Source organism: Bolinopsis microptera, chromosome 7 (assembly GCF_026151205.1).
Source record: "Bolinopsis microptera isolate Bmic1 chromosome 7, MBARI_Bmic_1.0, whole genome shotgun sequence".
NCBI lineage: Eukaryota > Metazoa > Ctenophora > Tentaculata > Lobata > Bolinopsidae > Bolinopsis > Bolinopsis microptera.
This window is the reverse complement of record NC_087078.1, coordinates 5,708,533-5,735,181: the sequence shown is the minus strand read 5'-3', so window position 1 is coordinate 5,735,181 and position 26,649 is coordinate 5,708,533. Positions and strand designations below refer to the sequence as shown.

At 38.5% G+C, this 26,649-nt stretch overlaps 2 protein-coding genes and 1 pseudogene across 2 annotated transcripts; all 3 read left to right on the top strand.

Annotated features, from left to right (window-relative positions):
- LOC134818953 (peptidyl-prolyl cis-trans isomerase-like) overlaps positions 1–22,689 on the top strand; it is a 53,087-nt pseudogene extending 30,398 nt beyond the window's left edge.
- Positions 16,446–17,207, top strand: LOC134818632 (uncharacterized). The gene is made up of 3 exons (XM_063828270.1): positions 16,446–16,566; positions 16,755–16,918; positions 17,085–17,207. The coding sequence occupies exons 1-3, from the start codon at positions 16,446–16,448 to the stop codon at positions 17,205–17,207; spliced, it is 408 nt and encodes a 135-aa protein (XP_063684340.1).
- A 307-nt stretch (positions 22,690–22,996) lies between the features above and the next one.
- On the top strand, positions 22,997–26,642 carry LOC134818074 (tubulin delta chain-like). Its single transcript, XM_063827487.1, has 9 exons — positions 22,997–23,383; positions 23,542–23,673; positions 23,888–24,019; positions 24,305–24,381; positions 24,563–24,676; positions 24,984–25,160; positions 25,288–25,399; positions 25,727–25,899; positions 26,059–26,642. The coding sequence occupies exons 1-9, from the start codon at positions 23,230–23,232 to the stop codon at positions 26,347–26,349; spliced, it is 1,362 nt and encodes a 453-aa protein (XP_063683557.1). The 5' UTR covers positions 22,997–23,229; the 3' UTR covers positions 26,350–26,642.
- The last annotated feature ends 7 nt before the right edge of the window (positions 26,643–26,649 follow it).

Below are 26,649 nucleotides of genomic sequence, written 5' to 3'. Positions count from 1 at the left end.
TTGCTATATAATTAGGTAATTTGGCAGTGTACTTCAAGATTGCCTATCAAGTATTGCTATTATATACAGGGACACTCAGAATTAAATTGCGGTCTCTTTGGACTGAGCGAGGTCATACTTTCCCACTGTTTTAACTACGAAAATGTAACGCGTGTCTTTGAATATAATATTAGGCGGGTTCATTTCAACTGGGATAGTGAAGTCCCGGCCGTAGGCACGGGTTACACTAGTTGTATCATAATACTATTAAACTAACCAATTAATGATGACTCTCCCTGTTCAGCAATGCCGATTGATACCTTAATCCCGTGAAGTCGCTTCCAGGTGGCTAAACATTTAGCAATCTCATTTTTACACCAGTCATCGTAACGATAAAAGTAGAGGGTAACTGTCGTAACCCGCCTGCTTGCACTGCGATTTTTAAGGAAAATAAGGCAGTGTTAACAAATTACCGGAAAATGCATCCTATTTGTTCGTCGACATTTTAAGGGGGGGTTCACCCTGATTTTTTTGTGAAACTTGGTTTCGAGATAGCAGTTGACCAACAAACTAAAACCGGTGACCGAACTTTTGAGGGGGTCCCGGACCCCAACCGCCAAACGGTGCCCGCGGGGCAGCCACGCCCATATTTGGTCCAAATTAGGCCCAATTTAGCCAAATACCCTGAACTTGCCCAAAACCCAGATTTCAGGTGCTCTACTTATAGCTAGTGGTCCCCTGAACTCGTATATGAATTTTCATCAAGATTGGACAAAAATTGACTGAGTTATGAGCCAAAAACCATATGCCCATATTTGGGCATACGTACCAAATTTGGTCAATTTTGGCCCATAAATTAGTCAAATATCAATATTTTTGAATGAAATCAACTTTATATGGAAGGTAAGCCTATACTACACATTCTCTATGATTATCAGCTCAGTATCTACCTAACTGTGGATTCTGTGTTCAATTAATCGCAAAAAATGAACAAAATCGCCCATATCTCAGTTCGCGATATTTGTGAAACTGATTTCGTTCAAAACAATAGAACTCAATAGGGTTTCAATATTTTTACATGAAATTTTCAGAATCAACGTAGAATCGCATTTCGACCTTAAGTTTTAATATGGAATTTTGAGTTAGGCCTTTAAAAAAATTTGCCGGCCAAATTCTGAAATTTGCCGGGCATTTTTCAGAATTTGGCCGCCAAGTTCGGTCACCGGTCCTAGTTTGTTGGTCAATTGGCTATCTTGAAACCAAGTTTCACAAAAAAATGAGGGTGAACCCCCCCCCCCCCCCCCCCCCCCCCCCCTTAATTAATTTGATCGATAATAAAGCTTGACGACAAACTTCGATTCTTATGACAGTGGGTTCAATGATCTTACGAGAATGTAATGTTGAGTGTTGGGAAAGATTCAAAGTTATCATTGTCCACGTCCATGGAGTGAACGTAAGTTTTCACGTCACCATCAATTGCGTTGTTAGGGTCCTTATTGCGTACATTGATTGATGACATTTCAACAGTGGCTGCTGCTTTTACCTCTTCACCTTAAATATCAAAATTATATAATATGTAAATAGTAGAGTATGCTAGTTTTAAAATACCTGAACAGCGATAATTAATCTCACTTAGCAGTAGAGATACGGATTATATCCCATAGTATTGACTTTAATTTTTTAAATATTAGACACTAAACACAACTAGGCACGTGACACAACTTACCACACATTAAAAGCAATGCCAGGACCGTCCAAACCAACTTTTCCACTTTCATCTCTAGTTTCACAGTAGACGTATAATGATAACCTATATCCAAAATGAATATTGAGAAGAACTATCCCATAAGATTTATTATTGGAGCTTGTAATTACAATAACTAATGCTCCTGTAAATACTTTAATTAATTGTTTGTTCCGTTATTCTTTTTCCTTCCTCTTTTCCTTGTCATCCCCTTTAGTTTTAAGATTCTTGCTATAAATGGCTACAGCTAACACTATTAATGCTAAGTACCAAACAACAAGTGGGAGGTGGATCGTTGGTATACCGTTAAATCGATTTAACACCGCAATTCCAGTCGCAAGCCTGGGACCACTACTAGCATTGTCACAACATCTACAAAGCTGCCAAATAGCCTGACTGACAATGTTTCTCGACTGACTGACAATGTTTCTTCTTTTCCCCATTTAGAATACAAAGATTAGTACATTTTAGCTTATGATTAATATTATATTTTTACCTATAGTTTACCTAGATTTAGAGTGGCTCACTTATCGATAGTTTCTCATTGGAAAAATGTAACTAATTACATACATCTTCTGAAACAAGATAATGCTTAGGACTAGGAGGAACTTAGTTAAATTCTTGTATGATTCAGTAAGAGGAAAATTCCTTAGTAAGCTAACATTCTTTTGTAGGATGTTACCACTTATCATATCTGTTATCCAGCATAATCCCACAACTAGACCCTCTTATTCTTGAGTCTTGACAATGACAGTAGCAATGTACACTATTTTGATGCTCGGTCCAGGTCTCCAAGAAAACCTTCCTTTTTATATTCTCATATTGTGTGTTAGTTTGGTGTGAAGTATTATTTTCTTTTTTAAAACTAACAGTGTTAAACTAAAATGATATCAGTAAAAGATGATATATTTTAACAGGTAAAATTCATATAATTGACGATTAAGAGATATGGGAGTGTGTTCAGGACTCTGAAAGTGGCATACTCTTAAAGTAATGGTATGAAATGGTTAACTTTAGTCAAGGTCTCATGTCTCTACGACCTTCGCTTTTGGCGCTGTGAATCTTGCGCTTCAAGCGCAATGCGCAAATTCCTGCAGGAACTTCCCGACATTGTAGAGACCTGAGACCTCGACTAAAGTTAACCATTTTTTACTGTTTATATTAGAGGAACACACATTTAGAACTCCTTCCATACTCCTTCGTGACTAAATTGACGATTTAGAGAATTTTACCTGTTAAAATTTTTGCCGAGATTTACCTCATTTTACCTCATGAGGCCAGCCAAAAAAGGCAAAATTGGGATGAGGTAAAATGAGGTAAAATGAGGTTGACCCCCCCCCCCCCCCCCCCCCCCCCCCCTTAAAACAATGAATTTAGCGTCGTTTGCTTATTATATCGTTAATTATTTAATCTAAAAAATTGTAGGAACTACAAAAAATTTTGCTGATTCCGGGAAGCATTCCCTTTACGCTCTCATCATACTGTAGAATAAGACATCGTTCATTTAAAATTGGGAATTATAGGCCTGTCAAGGATTGCAGCCCAATTAAGAGCTGATCAATTGTAGCTACTTGTGCCATATAACGGATAACTGAGGTCACGTGACAGTCGGTCCTATCGGGGTCCTATCACGTGACCTTTATTCGTAGGCTGCCAGACCTTGGGTCAGGAGTGATATGAAATACACAAATCCGGCTCATTCACAAATGCCCGAACTGAGCTCAAAAAGAAAGCCATACGTGCACTCTATGCCATGAAAAGCTCAGTATACAAATCCAAATTATCATACCGCTCTCTAACAACACTCTTTGATGGTCTTATTAAACATATCGTTCTTTACGGAGCGCCTATTTACACACCTAATATGGCTATCATAAAACACATAACAAAACAAGTCGTTCTCAATATGGATCCCAACACAAAAACAAAATTTCAAATTAGTATCCTCAAGAAAATTAGCCTTCTGAACAGCGAAAAAGTTCACCTTCACTTTCTTAAATGGTCACTGCGTGTAAATCGTAAAACCAGCAACGCAGGCGTCTGGGGTGAGTCAGGCCGCTACCCATTAATCTATGAATGTATTAACCTCACTCTCAAATATAGCCAACGCTTGAAAAATCTCAAAGATAACTCCCTTGTCTCTTTAGCTTTCAAAGAACAGATGGACATGAAATTGGACTGGTACAGGGGTTTGGAGCCTGTCCTCGCGCTAGACCCATGTTTCTCTACCGATCATGTCACAGCCTACTGCCTACCGCACACTCAAAAACAATCACTCCAAGTTAATTTTCGAAAGAAACCCGAGTATCTCAAAACCACCAAAAGAGGACTTTCTTATTCACAACGGTTTCAAGAAACGAATTCCTCCTCAATCAACACAACCCATCGGGAGTAAAATATTCACACCACACGTCATTACTAAAACTTTGAAATGTAGCTTTAGAGAATATTGGAGGTCGGGTCCTGTATCAACACTTCTCGGAAATTAGAATTCTATCGTGACCTAAAATCTAAATTTAACAAAGAGTATTACATAGACAGTGTCATTAAATACGCAGACCGTGCTAATATCACAAGACTGCGGATCAGTGCACATCGACTCGAAATTGAACTTGGCCGATATAATCAAACTCCTCGTGATGAGCGAATATGCTCCTGGTGCAATATAGTCTTAGGTTCTGGTATTATTAAGAATGAAGATCACTTCCTTAACCCATTAGGGACGATAGGGTCGTTTTTATGACCCACCTTTTCTAGACGAAAAACCAAATTACTAAACGCTATATCGAATCTATAGCATATATGCTCACAATTTATTGGGCTACGTATAATGAAGCCCAATAAATTTTGAGTATATATGCTATAGATTCGTTATAGCGTTTAGTAATTTGGTTTTTCGTCTAGAAAAGGTGGGTCATAAAAACGACCCTATCGTCCCTAATGGGTTAACCATTGTGATCTTAACGCTGCATCGAGGCGAAAAGTCCTAGACAAGATCCAGTCACTCATATCAAATCCAATCAAACCATCTGCGACATCTTATTCTGCTCGAACTGTCATCCCTGGAGCAAAGTTATATTAATATAATAAATTAAAATCTTATGATATTGTTATTATCTTAACAGTTACTATTGTAGCTCAAGATTTTAAATTTGTATTCCTTGCATTCCTTGTATTCCTTGTATTCCTATGACCACCATATACGTCATCAAGTAATTAACATACAAGCTTGGATTGAATATAATTGACCTAGAAATGGGCTAGATCTGGGGTAGAGTTCCTATGACAACTCTGTACATTATAGTAGCTATAAATTAAGAAGTGAACATGTTTTAAATTGAGACAATGTATTGGTTGGTAATAACATATTAAATCGATTAATAATATAATACTTCGGAATGCAACAAATTACTCAATATTATTACCAAATTATTTCGCAATAGCGAACAAGTACTCAATGTTTTTTGGGTATGTCGTGTAGAAAGAACAAACGTCTTACAGAGTACTGTTGGAAATCCTCTTCTTCTTGAAAGGAGTCTTTCCAACAGTCAGACGCTCCAGATGATAGTCTGTTACAACTTGTTGTTCCTTTAAAGCATGAAAATATTCTTGAACAGAGGGCTTTGGGCGATTCACTCGGGTTTTGAAACCTCTGTGAAACCCCTCCAACATGTTAGTTTCCTGACCCAATGCCTCCCAGTGGATTCGTGAATCCTCGGGCACGCGATCACATTCGTAACGTGTCGTATGCCGACTAGGTTATTTTGTGACGTCACCATGCCAGAGCTCAAGCTACTTGATCAGGCCTTATATGGAATAATATAGTGTTTCGGGTGTAATTGAATTCAATTATAGGAGCTGCGCAATTATTGCAGCATCTTGATCTGGTATCACCTCCGTATAGGGAATCCCGGTCCCGGCTAAAATGCCGAATTTTCACCGGGACCGAACCGGGATTTGTTTCTAAATTTAAAAACGTTTTTTTTGCTAATTTGGTGAGCTTGGGCCCAAACTCGCCTATATCAGGGGGATTAATATAGATCGCAAAAACATATTAAATCGGTAACGGATTATAACTGTGAATTGATTAAACAACACGTGCACTTGAGCGAAAAGCAGACATTTGAACTTTTGTAGTACAAACTTCCACGGATTTCCCAAATAAAGTAAAATTTAAGAATGGTAAACGAACATCCAAGTCATTTGTCCACTGAAAAATGCAAATGCTTATGAATTCGTTTCAAGACTATACTCTTTAAAACCAATCGAATACAATTACAAATATTTGTTAATCCAAGAGTTGAGAATTTGAACATCAGGTGCTGAAAAAATAATCTCCTGCAGAGCACAATTCTAGGAGTGAGGTGAGAAACTAAGCGAGTTAATTTTCCGAGCCTCGACTTGAAAAGTCGTAATCGACAATTTGCTCTCCTTTTTTCCGTAATTATTGTCTGAAATCATGTCTTTAGCCACAAAAGTACCATTGCCGAAGCATAGAGCTGGGGATAATTTTCCAAGAAACGTTCATGCAGATGAAAATTTCCCCCAATTTTCGACTAATGATTACTTTTAGATTTTTTGAAAATAGATTATCATGATCGTAAGTTATATGAAGAAGCCCCTATTATAGTATTTTAAAAATTACTGAAAGACATTACTGTACAAGTTCGGCTCTCTGTGAGTTTGTGCGTGACAGATAGTAACGTTACCCTACAAGCACTCGTACATAACAACGTCTTGGTTGATGCGGCTACCGGCTAGTGACCATTATTCAACATTTGCTAGATGTGACCACTGACCACGTGCCATACCTACAGACCTTCGTCTCAGATTATTAATAGAACAATTATTTTAAATGAAAGGTTGTTTTAATCTATAAAGCAGACCTATGAATGCAATTGACCAATCAAATCATGAAGTTTTACACTTTAATAGTTTCAACTTTGGTTGCCGTAGGTGTTCAATAAATATGGGACGATGCTTCATATAAGGGGCCATCTACTTAGAACGTCCGGCAAATAAGGAGGGGGTGGTTTTGGAATTTCGGACAAATCCGGACAGGGGAAGGATGGGGTGGTTTCTGAAAATCCAGACGTCCGGAAATTTTGGCAGAATTAACGAAAAAGTCCCATTTATTTCAACTCTTTGAATTTTTTTTTCAACTCTTTGAATTTTATTAAAACAATGAATTTGGGTTGGTTTTATTTTTCTTTATGTCTTGAACAGTCTGATATCCATATCGAAGTGTTTGGCTATCAACAGGAGTGGACAAATCCGAACAAGGGGAGGGAGGGGGGGGGGGGGGTGGTTTCTGAAAATCCGAAAAAATCCCATTTATTTCAACTCTTTGAATTTTATTTCAACTCTTTGAATTTTATGAACAATGAATTTGAGTTGGTTTTATTTTTCTTAATGTCTTGAACAGTCTGGGGCCATGTCGAAGTGTTTGGCTATCAACAGAAGTGGGGAACTGGACTTCATCATCTAACTTGGGCTACTTGGCATTTCTATACAATGGAAATCCACAAAACTAGACTTCTTGGTACCTTTATCTTACAATTGATTTTTAAAGGACCTCATTACTTTGAGAATGGAAATTCTTACTTTAGGTCATATAAATAACAAGATATCTAAGTTATTGTTATAGTTTTTGGTATTTCAGCGAGTAAATAATGGCGTCAGCTCCTAATTATGGCATCATATTGCGCGCGAAAATGAACTCGTATGTTTGATTAACATACTTACTTTTGCAAGTTATGGGATATTCTTGGGAGAAATTTGTTCCCTCCAAACATGTTATCTTCCCTGACATTTCTACGTAACCAGGTTTACATGATACTTCAACCTCAGTTCCTGGAGGAACTGGGAACTGGGTGGTAGTTGATAGCTTATCATGTTCAGGGTGAAGTCCTGTGCATTCAGCTGAAATTGTGTGTATTTTATTTAAGTTGTATTGTTCTTAAATCCAGTATATTTGGGTTTCCTATGGTTTAGAGAGTACACGTGTCATGACTTATAGCAATATGAAATATCTAAATTACAATTTTTATGCTTTCTGGATTATTTAAATAAGTAATATTTAATACTAACGATTTGAGTAAGATACAGTGATCTCTGCAGCACACCAAGTACCCCCTGTCTTTTTCCACAGCTTCAGTCCTACTCCCTTCTTGTTCGAGCAAGACATCTCGTAGGTTTGAGCTTCCACTGTTGTAGTCTGCCTGTCTGTTCCGGTTAAAGTTCCGCAGTCTTCTTCATCTCTGTTTTCTTTGAGGATGGAGAATATCGTGTTTTCGTTATTATTCAGATAGTAGTCAATTCTTGGAATGAAAATTACTTTGGAGATAGTAAATTTGGCACCAAAGTATAATTTCACCCAAGGGCTTGTGCTACCGAATCTAGAATGATAGAAAGTGGCTGGATTTTCGTCAAATATAAGCGAAGGTTTGTGCGTGTCGTCAGCAGGATTGTCGTGAGGATAATAATCGTGAACCAAAACTGTCTGGATAGGTAGATTGTAACCTGGAAGATTAAGGTTTTACGCTTAAACGAGACTTCCTTGATTAGAGCCTCATTCTATATCTGTTTTTCTGAAATCTGAAAACCCACCTAATAATAAAAACAGACCTGATGAAGAGCAGCTAGCTTCACTCTCAGAGCCGGAGGGTGACAGCTTGTAATCAGGACATGGTGTACAAGACATAGCTCCACTCTTGCTGTAGGTGTTCCGGGGACATTCCACACAACCTACTTCCCTGCTCATGTAATAACCTTTGTAGCAGGATCCTGAAATAGATTTATACAATTATTTTGTGGAGGTGAACAGAAAACCAAGTTATAACTTAAATAGACAATTTTCATGATGATATGTTTGCTCAATGTTCATATTCTACCTGATCTCTGATAAGATAGTCCAGTCGTGTGCTCCTCAGTGAACATGATCTCCACCACCTTTTTACTCCACGCCCTCATACTCCTCTGACTGAACACTGTTCCATCATACTTTCTATCAAACAGCTTTATGTAATCCATCTCCCAGACCTTCTCTCCTCCGCATGTTATGACCAGTTTCCGGTTCAGTTTGTAAAGGACCCACCTCCTGGTATTTGGTGACATGTTACTGAGGTCCATATCTGACAGTCTCGGAAGTGTAATGGTTTTCTATTTCCACGACATTATCAAGACGTCGAATTGTCAGACTGATTGTCATTCCTTCGAATTCAGGAAGAAGAGATGAAACTGGGTCTACATTTGCTTTGATACTGATAACAGCTGTAGTTTGAGAATTTATTATCACCAGTGGATAATTGTCCCATTTGTAAACCATCATTGTCCCGAGCGACGGGGCCTCTAGGTCTGAAACAGCAAAATTTTACACTATGGAATTCTTCGAAGCGTTACAAAAGAGTTTGATATTGTTAAGATGAAGGTTTCACCGCAAAATAATATTACCTAATATGCATTTATGCCCCTAAACCTTTTCATGATTCTTTGTGTTTCCGAAAATAGAACGATGTGGGATGTGGGATGTTCCATAATATGGGATGTTACCTAATATGGGATGTTACCTAATATGGAATGTTACCTACCTAATATGGGATGTTACCTAATGTGGGATGTTACCTAATAATATGGGATGTTACCTAATAATATGGGATGTTACCTAATATGGGATGTTACCTAATAATATGGGATGTTACCTAATATGGGATGTTACCTTATATGGGATGTTACCTAATAATATGGGATGTTACCTAATATGGGATGTTACCTAATATGGGATGTTACCTAATAATATGGGATGTTACCTAATATGGGATGTTACATAATATGGGATGTTACCTAATATGGGATGTTACCTAATATGGGATGTTACCTAATATGGGATGTTACCTAATGATATGGGATGTTACCTAATATGGGATGTTACCTAATATGGGATGTTACCTAATAATATGGGATGTTACCTAATATGGGATGTTACCTAATATGGGATGTTACCTAATATGGGATGTTACCTAATATGGGATGTTACCTAATATGGGATGTTACTTAATATGTAGTAAGTGTGAGTCTTATTAAGTTTCATATCTACAAGAATTCCCAAAAAACCATATTCTTGCGTGGAGATTAAAATTGAGTACCCTTTTTGTGTGGTCTGGTGTTTATACAGGGGGGGGGGGGGGCGGGCAAAAGTCAGTACCCATACGTTGGCCCTGAAAGCTCAGTCACTGAGTGCCCAATTTAAATAATTCTGGTATGACTTACTTTTTGTCGGCCGGGTGGTGTAGTGGTAATTCACTCGCCTCCCAAGCGGAAGACCGGGGTTCAAACCCCGTCTGAGGCAGGCAGGCCAGGTCACCAAGCTGTGATTGGTACAGGATTTATCCTGGTAATTATGCTCGGAGGATATCAGTGACGCGATTCCCACTACAGTGTAAGCTGCAGTGTAGCTGTAAAGTCTACCGCCATTCGGAATGAGTGTGAACTTGCTTACCAGGCAATCATGATTTCCGCTTGGTTCTCATCAGGTCTCTAAGAAAGCCAACAGTGTGCTGATATGCACTGTCATATGTACTTCCTAGAAGCAGCACACGGCCCATTTCGGACTTGCACGAGTTATAATTATTATATGACTTACTTCCACCACTGGTTCGAGGAATTTGTAAAATCGAAAAATATTAGAGTTCATTTTTTTCAAATGAAGGTTCATTTTTGCATTTATTTGATAGTTTGGATAGTTGGATCGAGCTAGATTATATTGAATTGTGTCTCGCCATTCGAATTACGTTTCTCCTGGAAGAATTGGAGTCGTAGCTTCTCAGATGGCCGAGATACGAAGCACAACGAGTTTATTCATTTAACCACCCCGTTAAACGTTATGGGAATTGTTAGGAGTGCTCAATTAAGGTGTCGTGTCACGGTGTCACATAATCACCCAGTCAATTTTGTTAAAGGACCAGTTAACTGAAAAATTTGTAGTCTCCAATTTGGCTAAGATTTAAATCAGCTGTGACAAACTGGTAAAGAATCGTATCGCCGAAAGAACCAATTCTCTAGCGTACGTGTAACGCGTGTTATTGCAATAATAAGCTGTGGCCTCGTGACGTCATAAAGTCCCTCAGTGCGCGCTTGCATAGCGTAATACATTGCAAATGTTTATCATCGTCAATAAAACACGTTTAACTCACTCAAATTTTAGAATTATGACTATTACCCTAGTTCTCCAAAATCCTTATAGTTTTGGCTATCATCCTAACTAAATGAATAGCTGATTGGACGTACAGTGCTAACGTCATGATTTTAAACAGTGGTATAGGTTCTTGAACAGTGGCGGGTGAATGTACGGTTAGAAAGTTTCTGCTATTACAACTTATAATTATGATTATGTCATATGTGATAATTTTGGATTGTTTTCATTGCTTAATTACACAAGCAGGGAGACTGTACCGATTATTTTTCCCCAGTCCATGAAACTCTAATGAATTTAGAAAGGATCTAGATAAGTAGGAGTTTGTTAAATCCCGAGAGCAATTATATTTATATCATAGCGAAATTTCTAACTTTAATCCGTATGTGTCAGCCAGTACAGGAGACAAGAAGTCTGGCTACTTTACGGCCGTTCCTCTGGGACCATTAGTAGAAGTAGCTTCTATCATAACACTGCCGTGGGAACAGAATTCCCGCCAAAATACCCGGTCTACCAAATAGTAATACTGATCGGAGTGTACGGTGTGCGGTGTGTTTTGAATTAGACTTACGGCTTACCTAGTTGTTATCCTAATTGCATTATCATCGGTACATATAATAAATAAACTACTGGTAAGTTTAAATACCAAGTGCAAACGTGTTCAGTCAATCGACCCACTGAAAAACTATAGGATTTCCAAGACCCTATTATTCTCTGGCCATATATTACGGCACGATCGATTGTTAGATGGCTAAACGACCAACGTTAATCTATACAATTCTAAAACTATGAGCTAGCACTTTAATCTAAAAATACACTTTTTATATTACTACTGATTTTTACATTTCACGTAAAACATTGTCGCCACAGGTTGATTATGGACACTAACAGCTTAATTTGAGATAAATGACTTATGAGTTTCTCTAAAGTTAACTCTAAAGTTGTGTAGTCCAGTCATTTATGGACATTTATGGAAATGATCCTGCAAATGTTCAAATACTCACGAAACTTTGCACAGACCTTCCTGAAGGTATGAATAAACGATTTTCGTTTGGAGACATTTTTTGACCGTAGAGAAAACCCAGGAGGGCCACGCCCATATTGACCAAATAACGTAACCGACCCCTTGCTTCTGAAGGTCGTAGAGACTTTAAAATAGGCTTAAACGAAGCGGCATATGCATGTTTATATAGGAGTTACTGAGCAACACATGGCCTAAAATCCTTACTTTCCGAGAACTTTGCCAAAAACCATTTTGGGCGGGGTGCTGAGCCCATTTTCGATAGGATCGTGATAGAGTCTTTAGACAGGGTGCAAAAGAACCGCAATTAGCATATTAATATATGACTTACGAACAAACATATGCCTTAAAGTGCTTACTTTTTCAGTTATTGGCGAAAAACTGATTTCCGGTTCCAGAAATCATGCAAAAATATGGGTAGCTCGTTAATTGGGCTATGAAGGCCCTACAGATTTTTGAATGAGTGCAAATTGTGCAGAATGGCCATGTTTATATACAACTTATGAAGCAACATGTACCCTAAAATACTTACTTTTCGAGTTATTTGGGGGAGAAACATTGTATTATGTCCATTTTCTACCTGTAAAATACAGTCTCACGAGCTCATCTGTGCGCGCAAGGGACTTTATGACGTCATCGCCAAAATAATACAAACGCTAATTACACGCGTTAGAGAGCAGTTAGAGATTTAGGAATTTCGACTCGTTGCTTAGTTTGCTATTTGTCACAATCTGTCAAAATATGAGGATAACTTTTTTTTCAGTTAACTGGTCCTTTAACGAGGTACACAAAATGCTTGATAACTTCGTCATTTCTAATCCGTTTTGCCTCATGTTTTCAGATCAGATGCAACATTTAATAATCTAACGTATCTGAAAAAAATTAGGCCTTCAGCATGTTCAGAGATAAAAATAAAGGTGTTTTAATATTGAGTGGTCTAAAATATTCTAATTTTAAAATTTTGACGACGGAATCCTCGAACAAGTAGGTACAGTATGCCATCTGCAAAGCAACAACCATCAAATATATAACACGGCGGTGGTATGAGACCCAACGTATGGGTACTAACTTTTGGCCCCCCCCCCCCCCCCCCCCCCCCAGCCCCCTGTACTATAAAATATAGTTTTCTTACCCTCATTAGGGATGGATATCTCTGAGAACTGTAGGACCTCGTCTTTCCTCGTTTGCTGAACCACAATCCAGTTCCCTATTATAGTGTCAGTGCAGGTAAGTGTTTGTTGTATAGGCTCCGGTTCCGTTGTGATGGTGATGTCTGGTAGTGTGTAGTCAGGGGCAGTTCCACACTCTGATAAGTATTACTATTAGATACATGAGGGACACTCAGAATTAAATTGCGGTCTGTTTGGACTGAGCGATTTCATACTTTCCCACTGTTTTAACTACGAAAATGTAATGCGTGTTTTTGAAAATTTATGGTAGGAGGGTTTATACTATTGTATTTCTACTGGGAAAGTGAAGTCCCAGCCGTAGGCACCGGTTGCACTAGTTGTATCATAATACCATTAAACTAACCAATTAATGATGACTCCCCCTGTTCAGCTATGCCAATTGATACCTTAATCCCGCGAAGTCGCTTCCAGGTCGCTAGACATTTAGCAATCTCATTTTTACACCAGTCATCGTATCGATAGAAGTAGAGGGTAACTGTCGTTACCTGCTTGCTTTTACTGCGATTTTTAAGGGAAATAAGTCAGTGTTAACAAATTACCGGAAAATGCATCCTATTTGTTCGTCGACATTTTAATTAATTTGATCGATAATAAAGCTTGACGACAAACTTCGATTCTCATGACAGTGGGTTCAATGATCTTACGAGTATGTAATGTTGAGTGTTGGGAAAGATTCAAAGTCATCACTGTCCACGTCCATGGAGTGAACGTAAGTCTTCTTGTCATCATCAATTGCGTTGTTAGGGTCCTTATTGAGTATATTGATTGATGAAATTTCCACAGTGGCTGCTGCTTTTACCTCTTCACCTTAAATTTCAAAATTTTATTATGTGTAAATTGTAAATGTATGGTAGTTTTAAAATACCTGAACAGCTATAATTAATCTCATATAATAAGTGAGATATAATTAATCTCACTTAGCAGTAGAGATACGGAATATATATCCCATAGTATGGACTTTAATTATTTAAATATTAGACACGAAACACGACTAGGCACGTGACACAACTTACCACACATTAAAAGCAATGCCAGGACCGTCCAAACCAACTTTTCCACTTTCATCTCTAGTTTCACAGTAGACGTATTACTCGCTACAGATCGGGATTGATAACTTTGCCAACTTTGAAAAAAATGAAATGAAGCAAGTTACCTATAAATGAAGCAAGTTACCTATATCCAAAATGAATATTACGAAGAATTATCCCATAAGTTTAGAGTGGCTCACTTATCAATAGTTTCTCATTGGAAAAATGTAACTAATTACAGTGAATTTAGCGTCGTTTGCTTCTTATACCGTTAATTATTTAATCTAAAACATTATTACGAAACAAATTAATCCGAATTATACGCTCTATGAGATGTTTATGTTCACTAAACAACCAACTGACGGATAAAGAAAATAAATGTTTGTAACGTGGTACAAGATAATTAAGTAAGGACCAGCGCACGTGCACTACACGTTAGGGGTGGGGGGGGGGGGGGCATTAGTCAGTACTCATACGTTGGCCTTAATAGCTGAGTCACTGAGTGCCCAATTGAAATAATTCTTTCTAGTATGACTTACTACCACCATTACTGTATTACTAGAGACCAGGCCTCACGACGTGCACCAGGGCGTTTTTAACTCCAAGGTGATGTTGCACGTGCTGAGAGTGATGTTGCACGTGCTGAGATATTTTGTAATTAAAGGCAGGTGGGGTTGGTAGAACATGCTTATAATTTCCTCGTGCTCAGATAAATATAGCTTTTAATTATATTTCCTGAAATTTTTTATTACATCGCCCAATAGTAACTACCAGAATTAGACAGAGGATGAAGACGGTTATTAACTTAGCTCTGAGGATCTGAAATATACGTAGATTAACATTACATAACCCTTATGTTATGGCCCACCACACGTCTTTACTTGCCCTGCTATTCATCAAACCAGCTGAGAAATCAGAAAATACTGATTAAAAATGGAATGCTGATCAGTGATCTAGCAACGTGGAGTTGGATTATAGAGTAGTGAGATGTCTGATTTGTGAGGAATATCTTTGGAAGTGTTCAAAATTATTATTTTGTGAACAAATAAGTCGTTATTACTGCGAGCAATCTCATTGAAAAATGTGAATGTGTAGGTAGAATTGCTCTGAGCAGGCAACAAGAATAAAACGATAATGTCATCACAACTACATGTTATTATACAGATAAGAAGTTATACATCTATCAAGTTTGTTGACTTTAACCTAACTGAAGAAAGAAATATTCGTATTCCGGATCAGGGAAGGACAGGGTCGCACGCCTATACACTAGTCCAAGCACCTGCTAGTACCGAAGCAAAGGACCCAGCATGTAACCTAATATTAATAACCTGACATCAGATCTAGAGACCTGCTACTGGACCCTGAGATCCGATCCAAAAGACCTGGCATATTACTTAATTATCCGAGACTAGGGTTTCAATGGTAAGAACAACTGTGAATGAGCTGACCGTGAGCCAAAGTGAGTAACGGGCAGTGCAACCCAACCCATGCCTTTTAAATACACGATAATCAGGGGCAGGGCAGGAGTTTACTTTCAATGTTTTATTAATTAGCCATGTCGTGAGGTCAAAATGAGATGAGCAGTTTGAGGCGTCAAGGATATTTTAAGTGGCCCTATATACATTTGACCTGTAGACATTTGTTTAATTAATAATTCATCTTTGAGCACTTGTCTGCTGGGCGACGGAAAATTTCCTGGAATGAGACCAAGTTGAAAACCATGGATCATGGAGATTCGTTTTCAGTTTACTGCCAAATGCTATACTACCACAGATGGATAGAGGGTGTGGCCCCCTTTTAAGGTACTGATTGATGAATAGGCTGCAACATATGAAAACAAGTGACAAATAATAAAATTAAATAACGAAAAAAAAGAGATCGAAGTTTGAATATTGCCCCCGGCCCCGGGCCCCCTTGCAGGTTGAATTGCTCTGTGCAGGCAACAAGGTTACCATGTTAAGGTTTTTTTCTACACATAATACCGAAAAAATATGTTTTACAATTCAGATCACGATCTCCTGTTTTGCTGACACATGTTCAAACGGAAACGTTTGAGAATTGTCGAGATTAACTTACTCATCAGTGCATAAAATGAAAAAAGAGATCTCGTTTTACAATAGTCATTACTGTTCACTGTTGTTTCTCTTGACGTTGTTATCTTGTGTTCATCTCTACTTTTAGATAAATTCAACTTTCAAAATATCACAAATTTTACTTTCACCGGGCTTCTCTTCAATATGTATTATCTCTTAAAAGTGCTAAATTAAGTAAGTCAGCCAAAGAACACAAGAACATGAACGGACTAATGCCTGGTGACAATGGGGGAGTGGGTGGAGCTCTCAGATCTGCTATTCCCGGAGTTTCAGGACCCTGGAGTTCTCCTCTGTTCGGCTGCTTTGACGATATCGGGATATGTGAGTTCTGATAATACTGCACTGATTGCGGAAACGAAACCAAACTATTTGTTTGATATGCTGTAACTTCAGATAACGAGATGGCTTTGTTTGTATCTGCAAAATATAAGATAAAACTAGAAAAGTGTTCTATAAATCGATATATTGATATTTGTTGGAGCTGTAAAGTTATCTCTCATCTTGCACAGGCCTGATCGCATGGTTCGTGCCCTGTGTGACAATAGGACAGAACGCTGAGGGAGCTGGAGTTTCTGATTGTTTGATTGGTGGTCTCCTGTCTTTGGTGCCTCTTGTCAACATATTCTGCTTGTTCAAGATCAGGGGCGCCATCAGGGAGAAATACAATCTTGAGGTAAGACATTTTAAGATAAAATGAATGTACTGAATTTGACATGTTGAGTACATTATTGTGAGAATCGCATTCAACAGATTAATAGGAGGCAGCCCTTTACTAGATTGCATTGACCATTCATATTGGGTCTAAGGTTACATTCCTGATATTGATCTAACCCCTCCAGGGAAGTCCCGTGATGGATCTTGTCATGATCCTTTGCTGTCCTCTCTGTACAATCTCACAAGAGGCCAGGGAACTGAAATCTCACGGAGTCAGCGCTGCTCAGCCTCAGATGCCACGTGTCTAAGTTGTTGGCAAGGGAAGATGAGAACCTCTGGAATATATAATGTAGTTACAGGAGAGGAGGAGATGCTTAGCAGTTGCTCTCAGTTGCAGATGATTGAGTAAAGTATATATAGACTTACGAAGATAAACGGACAGTTAAGAATGAAATTACGTAATTGATAAATAAATTGATTCAATTGATTCAAGGATATTACTTCATATTCGAAGTTTGGAGGGCTATAAATATAACTCTTATTAAACCAAAGACTTAAAGGACAATTGATGTCACTGTCAGGAAGCTTGTACAGGCAAAATGGTTCATAACGATTTGAAAAATTGTGAATTTTATTTGTTCCCAACCTGATTGAAATTTTGCTAAGCCGTAGAATTATAACCGTAAATCTGTTATGATAAATAACAGATGTTTGGTCATATAAACATGTGGATAAACCCTGCTGGCTCAGTCATTCGGTTTAAGGCAAGTCTTCATCAACTTTAGGAAAAAATGCAATCAGAAAGTTAAGACTTTCCATTCTTCTTGAAAATTATCTTTTTTACAGTATTTCATACAATTTTTATTGCTCACTTTGCTTGCACTATCTTCTTTTTGACGGAAGTACAGAAAGAAAGCTTTTCTCGAGATGTACTCGCACTATATCACGAACTGACATTTCATTTCTTTTGTCTATTTTTTGGTCTTTGTACTATAAGTTATAACACAAGAAGCAAGAGAATTGAGAACCCGGGGAGAAGGTGTCGCTATGTGTCGCTAGGTGTCGCTATGTGTCGCTAGGTGTTGCTAGCTAGGTGTCGCTAGGTGTCTCTAAGTGTCGCTAGGTGTCTCTATGTGTCGCTAGGTGTCGCTATGTGTCGCTAGGTGTTGCTAGCTATGTGTCGCTAGGTGACACTAGGTGTCGCTATGCCTCGTATATAGATCACGGTGTGAATGTGTCTAGTCAAGATAAATGTGATCGTATATTAAATCATTATTATTATATGAAGGGTATGGTTGCTGAATGACGAGGGAAGTAACAAAAGAATATGTTAGGAGCTTGAGACAAAATATTGACTTATAACTCATCATTTATTTTCTATTCATGTAATGTTTCATTTGTTCTAACTAAACAACTTTGAGACACAATTTATTATCACAAAAAACAAAGATATGTGGTGAAAATAGCGAGAATAAACAATGGACAATATATCTCATAATTTTAAGTGCTCTCCACCGTCAGATGAGTAATTTGTGGGGTGATGATAAGAAAGAGACTCGTGGCTGCTTAGAATAAGGGGTTTTAGGCTAACTTTGACTATATTTTCAATCTGTGCTAACATTGGTGGAAATGCACCGCTCGGATAACGCTTTTATTCTATGCTGAATAACACTAAACAGATTAGCACGAGCAAATTAATAAATCGTATTCAAATGATCAAGTTTCAGAAATTATTTAAATTACTTAAAACCCAATACTCTAATTTATGAACAACGATCGAAGAGACTATTTAGCTATTCTACTGATCATTCGACCGGTGCATTTCAATATATATATTCAATTATTCACTCCAATCAAGCATCCTTTTACTGACGATATGCTGAATTTCTCCGTGGACGACATCATTAAGGCCATTGAAGACATCAAACCTAATGCTGCATCAGGTCCTGACGAAATTCCAGTCACCCTTCTCAAGAACTGCAAGAAAGCCCTAGCAGAACCAATGCACATCATCTGGTCCCGCTCTTTAGTTACTGGGGAGGTCCCTAGTTTCTATAAGTTCTCACACGTATTTCCTCTCCACAAGAAGGATAGTCGAGCCAAACCAGCTAACTACCGACCTATATCACTCACCTCTCATGTGGTTAAAGTATACGAGAGGGTGATAAGAAAAAAGCTGGTAAACTATTTGGAGATCAACAACCTCATATGTAGTAAGCAGCACGGATTTAGATCTGGCCGGAGTTGCCTTACTCAACTTCTCCACCATTTTGATGACGTTTTGGATTCTCTGAGCAACAATTCAGATTTTGATTCAATATACCTCGACTATGCCAAGGCTTTCGATAAAGTCGATCACAAACTCCTACTGAGAAAGCTCCAACTCTATGGAATCCATCCTAAAATCATAAAGTGGATAGAATCTTTCCTCTCAGACCGGAAACAAGCAGTTGTTGTTGACGGTCATCTGTCCATCCTTGCACTGATAATCAGCGGAGTTCCACAAGGTACTGTTTTGGGGCCGATCCTTTTCTTGATTTTTATCAATGATATCGAACATTGTATCATGCACTCTATAATTCGATGTTTTGCTGATGACACTCGCATATCCATTGCTATCAAATCGGAGCATGACGTCAAGCTCCTCCAAGAAGATCTGCAAAATGTCATTGACTGGTCTGAAAGAAATAATATGGCCCTTCACAAAGACAAATTTGAGTACATGTGTCATAAATTCAACCACCAATATGTACTATCTGAACTTCCATTTGTGGTTGAACACTATCAATACTCAGTTTCCAAAGACACTATACTTGAGCCAATACATCAGCTCAGGGATTTAGGCGTCATAGTGTCAAGTGATCTCTCTTGGTCCCCACACATACGAGCCATTGCAGATAAAGCTCGCCAAAAAGCATCATGGGTTCTCAGTGTATTTCACACACGATCTCACTCCATCATGCTGACGCTATACAAATCAATGGTTCGAAGTCTGATTGAATATTGCTGTCCATTATGGCATCCCTCAAAAATCAGCGATATCCAAGAACTGGAGAGTGTACAGAAAGCATTCACCGCCAGAATATCAGGAATGCGCGATCTCCACTACTGGGATCGCCTGGTCTATCTATCTCTGATGTCTCTTCAACGAAGGCGGGAGCGATTCATCATTCTCCATATGTGGAAAATCCTCCACGGAAAGACCAGCAATGATCTGAACGTTCTATTTGTTTCACTCCCAAGGCTTGGAAACCTTGCAGTAATTCTATCAAAATGTAGAACCAGTTCAACAGCAAACCTCACCTTGTTTGACAACTCATTTGCAGTTCAGGGACCTAAATTGTGGAATGCAATCCCCTACCATCTGAATGTCATTCAAGATCTAGAGCACTTCAAAGATAAGCTCACAAAGTTCATGTTGTCTCTCCCTGATAAGCCGCCGATCAGGGGATATACTCCTCCAAATACGAACTCTCTGCTGTGCTGGCGCAACGAGCGAGACTCTACTTCGCTATGGGGTGGTCAGAAGATGTGATGGCCCCGTCAAGTCTTGACGAAACTCAACATAGGTCACATAGGTAGGTAGGTCACTTACCACCAAAAATCTAAATCGAGCACAGAAGGCTGCAAAATTCGGGTAATAACCATAGGCCTAAAAGGTCATTGGAGGGGTCTCATACGCGGAAGAAGGAGTGAAAGAGTTACTGTGTGGTACAGGCCACTCTAACGACAAGGAGGAGACCTTTTCGAGCGAGATTGCTAAAAGATCCTCGTCCCGGGAGAAGGAGGACAGCCAACCTCTAATTTATAATTTATGTGGTTTTGTTCTCGCAGGAACCAGCTCAGCCGATCTGGTGTAATTGGTATTGACTCCCCATTGACTCTTGCTCAATAGTCGATATCTGACAAAAGCGATAGTTATAATGGTAAAGTTGCCTCCTGCAATACATGATCTGGATCATCTACAATATATATCCTTTCTTAACTTAATGTAGAGTTCGGCGTTCATTTTTAAGGGTTTCAAAGGGTTAATTAATGTTTCGTAAATTATCTGTGATGATTTCAATTTCGATGTTTTTAAATTTATTTATGAAACTATTTATTATTCTTATGATCTTATCTGTATATGTTTTTGAAAAATGATAAATTTGTATGTTATGATAATTTTAAAAGTGTACTTTTGACCCCAATCAAGTATACAAAATATCAAATACCACAATATAATATAATAAAGCAAGGTCTGCTATTTCATTCTTTAATTTTAAATGTCTTAATTGTAATTGTATGAAAAGTTGAACCCATTGCACCCATATTATGTAAGCCATTTTTTGGGTCATTTTAGACCCCCTTCCCCATCTGTAAGCCAATTTACACGTAGCTGATTTAAATTACAGCTTTTTTGAGGTTAAAAACAAGGTATCATAAACAAAAATCACTAATTTCTAACAACTAATAGGAAAATGCCGATCAAAACCTTCCTTGACATCGAGATAGAAGGACGCCCGGTGGGTCGCATTGAAATAGAGCTGAGGGATGATGTCGTTCCCAAGACGGTGGAGAACTTCAGGTTACTGTGTACCGGGGAGAAGGGAATGTGCTACAAGGGAACCACATTCCATAGGATCATTCCTGATTTCATGTGTCAGGTTAGTAACGTAGTTACTTAGTAATCTGGTTACCTTTTTACCTGGTAATCTGGTTACCTGGTAATCTAGTTACCTAGTTACCTGGTAACCTGGTAACCTGGTAATCTAGTTACCTAGTTACCTGGTAATCTAGTTACCTGGTAATCTAGTTACCTAGTTGAAAATGTTCGGCACATGATGTAGATTGTAGATATCTCTCAACTGAAGCAAATTTTCCCCAAGTATGCCATGTACGAGTACATGACGTCATGGCAACCACATTCCACCCTTGACAACCACATTCCACCCTTGACAACCACATTTCCTCAGGGAGGAGACTTTAAAAGACACAACGGCTCAGCAGGAGGCTCAGTATACGGGGGGAAGTTTGAGGATGAGAACTTTGATCTGAAGCACACTGGGCCTGGTATCTTGAGCATGGCTAACTCAGGGCCTAATACTAACGGCTCTCAGTTCTTTATATGCACGGAGAAGACACCCTGGCTTGATGGTAAGTGTGAGGGAAGGGGGAGGGTTAATCGTGGTGTGTGAGGTAACGGTGAATTAAACGTCTCGTTACAGATGAACTAGAAATTAGAAAATTGTATTACTATTACAATTTATACAATTAATTAGTGAATGACAAATTAAAACATGTTTAATAAGCTCTTCGTGTATTAATCCATAATTAAATGGATTTTAATTATTACACAGGGAAGCATGTTGTGTTTGGGAAGGTGATAGAAGGGTACGAGAAGGTAGTGAAACAAATGGAGGCGGTGGAAGTGACCGAGGGAAGACAAGCCAACGTGTTGTTATTGCTGACTGTGGACAATTGTAAAGATCGTAGACGACCACTCGTAGCTTTCTGTATTCTTTGTTGAACTCGATCTTTCAATTTCTAAATTTAATAAACGTGCTCGGCTCGCTGACCAACTAGAAATGTAGCCTTAACATCTTAACGAACCGTGATTCAAATTGATAATTTCTCTAAATAGGAGAGCTTACTTATTGTAACTGTGAACTACTGCATTATTATAAATGTGCTTTTAAGCCGTCAATTTTGTGGCGTTTAGATCCGAGTTTTTATCTGTACCAATTATTGTTGTCTACTTTCTATTTCATTGTATTTTCCTTTTTGATAATCCTGTTATTATTACGCTAACTCTGCCATTTTTAATCGTTGTTTACTAGAGTTCAGTCATATTCTAAAAATAAGCCCATGAAGCCATGCAGGTAATTCGATAGAAAACACTGAGAATTTCTATTGTCTCAAAACAAGATTAGCCTGAAACTTCCCCTTGATAAGAACATATTTTGTTACCCCTAAAAAATAGCCACTAGTAAGATATTTTAATGTAATTATATCCTTTTTGATGTCGAATTTCAAAGATAAGCAATATCCGGATATTCTAGTTTTCTTGTTCTTAGAAACAGTTTTACAACTGAGGTCATTAAATTCCCTAACATGCAGGACATGAACTGCAAACTTGAGAAAACTGAGTACCTGTCCAAATCTATCAAACAAGCAATTTTGTGATATTGCAGAAACTAGCATAAACCTGTGATAGGACACCATCTTGTACAAGAACGTATCAGATCAGATCCAACGAATTTGTACAATAACTGTAACGAGAATAAGTTGTTAACGTTACCAAAACGTTACCAAGACAATCTGTTCGTATCCGTGTGGTAAATCCACTTTATGATGGCTGGAACTATAGTGGTACAAGTGGGCCAGTGTGGTAACCAGTTGGGAGATGCTCTCTTTGACAGGCTGTATTGTGAAGCTAGTGGTTGTAAAGACAAGGAGTTCTCTTCTGCCTGTTTTAGGAGGTTCTTTTCTACTGAAACAGGAGGTTTGTTGGTTTATCAATTGTTTTCCTGATATTATTCTGGGAACTAGGTCGGTTTATTTTAGATTTGAATCCGATATTTGACACTGGTGCCAATTTCCGTTTGTATTATACTGAAATTTTTTATTTCCCCGAATCAGCTTTATCCAGCCCCCTCCCAGATAAAGTTCACGTAGCCAACGCAGTACTAGTGGACATGGAGAGTAAAGTAATATCAAAAGTAATGTCCAGACAACAAAAGAGAAGCTGGTTCTACAATCCTAACGCTTGTGTGTCTTCTAAACAGGGATCAGGTAGGTAAACCTTTTCAAGTAGGAAGTCAGCACTAGATTAATGTCAACTTTTGGAAAACTTTAATAAATTTACACTAGCCTATACGCCCTACAAGTACATTCAGACAAAAACGAATTTGAAGATTTTATTTTAAATTATATCTTCAAAACTAAAACCACTCCAACTCTGAACAAGACTTCACACCGAGTGAACACTTAACCCCTCCTCCTCCAGGTAACAACTGGGCTAATGGTTACTGTAACTACGGCACTAAGATGGAGGAGGAGATAGTGGATGCAGTGAGGGTGATATCAGATCAGATTACCTCCGTCTCTGTGGTCCTCATCTTGATGAGCTCTGCTGGAGGTTTGTTGCAGGGGGATGGCATTTCCTGTTGTGAGAATTATGTAATGTAACGTGATGGAAATATTTTAAACGGGCATATCCTGTCCAAACCCAGGATGCACTACATGAAGAATTTGTTGTAACTTTGTTTGAAAAGCATTAATACGTTGCTACTGCTAACAACAAATGGTAGTTCTGAACCAGGATCACTTGATTTTATATTGTTTATATTCATGGTAAATCTAAAGATCTAATAGTAATATTTGTTGTTCTAATATCATGTGACTTTAACACTTCCTCTTTTAGGGACTGGATCCGGTTTAGGCTGCAAGATAACTGAGATAGTCAAGGAAGTAATACCAGGAGCACTTGTCATTAACCAGGTTATTATCGGTGTTGATCATAGAATTTGAATGATATTTCGTCCTTTCTGAAGTTATAAGTGTCTGTAAAGGTTAAGATTGTTCGGTGAGTCACCTTTTCCCAGCGACACCATCTCTTGTTTAGTAACGTCATCCCTTTCCAGTGACGTCATCTCTTGTCCAGTGACGTTTCATGTCTCAGGTGGTGTTACCGTTTACACACGGGGAGGTAGCAGTACAGAGTTACAACATGCTTCTCACACTCTCCTCACTTTACCAGAACTCTGACTCCATCATACTCTCTCACAACGACCAGGTAATCACCCTGGGACCCACTTATTCAGAAAATCCTCGAATTAACAGTATAGCCTCAGCTTCATTCCACACTTAAATGCAGATTTTCATTGAACATCTTTGTTTTTGACCAAGTCGGCAGAATTTAAATTCGACTTGAGTTTAACCTGTCCGGTATTCCAAGGTCACTTTGAATCCCTTTGAATCCACAAGTTGTTAATACGCGACTATTTTGTCAGGTTTTGTCGCGACTGCATTGACAAGTTGATAGGTGAGGAAACTCACCAATACCCACCCTCAATAAAATAACTCTTGTATCTCTCTTCCAGTACCAGGCACTCGCCAGAAGACTGCTCCCAGCCCGTTCCGGAGACAGTGTGTCCTTCTCTGAGATAAACTGTCTTATCTCTGCTCACATGGCCGGGTTACTCCTACCTAGTAATACCATATCTGGGGAGGAGGAGAAGGGAGAGGAGGTGACATCCCAGCTCATAGAGCTAGATCAAGTTAGAACGAAGATGTTACAGTGCCTTTAATACTTCCCATTTTGTAATTTTTATAGAATTCACATACGCTGTCCAGATTTATAATTCAAGATCCTGTTGTCAAAACATTCTCCAAGTACTTGATCAGGTAGTGGAGCACCTGGTTCCACACCCAGGATACAAACTACTGACCACGCGGATGATGCCAGTTGTTAGTGACTACTGTAGAGAGTTCACCAACACTTCATGGGAGATGTTAGGTCAGTTAGTATGCTGTCAATTTAATGATGGGAATGAATTATATTTTTGTGGTTTATTTTTTACGTGTCTTATGTTTTATTTATGAACATGTCAGTGCTTCAAGTTAATTACTACATCGTGGTTATCGCAAGGAAAGACTCTTTACAAAAGAAGTCTATGGGGATCTGAGATCAGGACCTATTCAACCTTACACATAGTTAGAGTACGCTTACGCAATCCATCGAGAGATTCGTGATTAACAGTTCTTAATAAAATTATAAATATAACTCGATTGAACTGTGAGCTGACTGCGTGTTGAAGCCGTTACCTCACCCCCTAACCACCAGGAAAGTACTCCAGACAAATGTTACTACAAAACAGTATACTTGACGAGAAGCTGACCTGGTCGGTGAAACCCCGCTCGGAATTGAAGACGTCCAACTGGAGGGTGTCCCTTAACACGTGTATCAGTAACCTGGTGGTTTGTAGAGGAACAGGATCACGTATCCCTCATATTCAGGTAAGGCTTCACTTACTAATCTTATCTTACCATATTCAATTCATGACCATAAATATAATCATCACATTAAGAAGTCACAGGGTCACATGAACACAAAGTCGATTGATTGATATTTTTCGCACTCCAAGTTGACCGATTTATCTGATCTAAATTTCGCAGGAAAAGTTTACTGTAGCAGACATTTACCTGAGAGAAAAAGTGAGATGTATGTTTGGATACTCTTCCTCTCCATTCGAAAAACTTGAAAAGTCCATGTTTGTACTGAGCAATGCGGAGAAAAATGGAGATTTTCTCGAACAACTCATCCAAGAATCGTGGGCTAAATTTCAAGCCAAAGCGTTTTTGTACCAATACGAGAGTTTTGGTCTGGGTGCCGATTGGTTTAACGAGAGCTTTGACATTGTGCAGAAAGTAGACCAGGATTACAGATACATATCTTACTCGGAATGAGATTATTCGTTCGAGGACATCAGGTTTCTACGGTGAAATAAAATACAGAAGAAGCCATCCTACACTAAAAAATAGTAGTGTATATTGTTCTTGGTCATAATTTACTTCTGCCCTGGATTCACATTCACTTCACACAAAGCATGAGATCAGAAACCCAGACAAGAGTCTCTGAAAGAGATATGTTTCTTAATGATAGACTGATTTAGATATAGAAATTTAAGTCAATTTGTTTTTTACTGCATAATTTAGGTAGTTCGTTACGTTTATACCTACCAAATTGATATTATTTTCTCAAATATA